General features: G+C 40.9%; 1 protein-coding gene across 1 annotated transcript; it reads left to right on the forward strand.

Annotated features, from left to right (window-relative positions):
* The first annotated feature begins 417 nt into the window (after positions 1-417).
* Positions 418-951, forward strand: LOC132048902 (uncharacterized). Its single transcript, XM_059439586.1, has one exon. The coding sequence runs from the start codon at positions 418-420 to the stop codon at positions 949-951; it is 534 nt and encodes a 177-aa protein (XP_059295569.1).
* Positions 952-1,197: the final 246 nt, after the last annotated feature.

Below are 1,197 nucleotides of genomic sequence, written 5' to 3' on the forward strand. Positions count from 1 at the left end.
AAAAATAAGTCCATTTAGAGTACCATTACGTAGAAGTAAATTTTTTCCTTTTTTCCGGTACAATTGACAACCGTACTTCCCTAGGACACTTTCCTTTTTAAATGAGGCAAGAACAAATTCGAATCGGAAAAAATAGAACCGCTACAATGACATTACCTTAGCCATTCGCCGCTTGGGCATGGATGTCGTCAGACCGATTGAGCCAGCTACGTCAAACAAGCACGACTTTATTTTGGACACCATAAACTACTTCACCAAGTAGGTGGAAGCTGTATCTTATGCATTAGTAACAAAGAAAGTAGTAGCAGATTATGCGCGCAACAATATCACATGCCGATTCAGCATCCCAGAATCGATCATAACAAACAAGAGGGCTAATTTGAACAGCAACTTGATGAAAGAATTGTGTGCGCACAAATGAATGGAGCTATGGAAGCTGCCAACAAAAACATCAAGAAGATCCTCAGAAAGAGTATTGATAACTACAAAGACTGGCATGAACAATTTCCATATGCATTACTGGCATATCGCACAACAGCCAGAACTTCAACCGGAGCTACTCCATATTTGCTGGTCTATGGCACTGAGGCAGTGATACCAGTCGAAGTAGTAATCCCTTCTCTTCAAATCATACAAGAAGCAGAATTGGACGATGCGGAGTGGATCCGTAAAAGGCATGAGCAACTAGCTTTGATAGAAGAAAAAAGGATGATCGCCATTTGCCATGGTCAGTTTTACCAACAAAGAATGGTGCGAGCCTTCAACAAACATGTGAGAACTAGAATTTTCCAAGTAGGGCAATTGGTGCTCAAACGGATATTCCTAAATCAAGAAGAATACAAAGGAAGTTCGTGCCAAACTGGCAAGGGCCTTATATGGTGCGAAAGGTGTTATCGGGAGGAGCGGTTGTCCTCGCTGAAATGGATGGCCAAGAGTGGCCAAGAGCAATAAACTCAAACGCCATCAAGAGATACTACGTGTGAGAAAGAAGATGACTTCAGAGATTTGTATCTTCTATAGCTTATGTTGCTTTTATTGCATTTTCTTTACTTGTAATTTTGCATTTTAGAAAAAAAATCCAAAAATTATGTACGAACAACGCGAGGACCCCATTCCCTATGCTTATAAAGGGATACATAGGCACTTTTCCAAGCCCGAAGCATACACAATCACCTTACCATGTTGCATCAATACGCA

The sequence above is a fragment of the Lycium ferocissimum genome, chromosome 3 (assembly GCF_029784015.1).
Source record: "Lycium ferocissimum isolate CSIRO_LF1 chromosome 3, AGI_CSIRO_Lferr_CH_V1, whole genome shotgun sequence".
Classification (NCBI taxonomy): Eukaryota; Viridiplantae; Streptophyta; class Magnoliopsida; order Solanales; family Solanaceae; genus Lycium; species Lycium ferocissimum.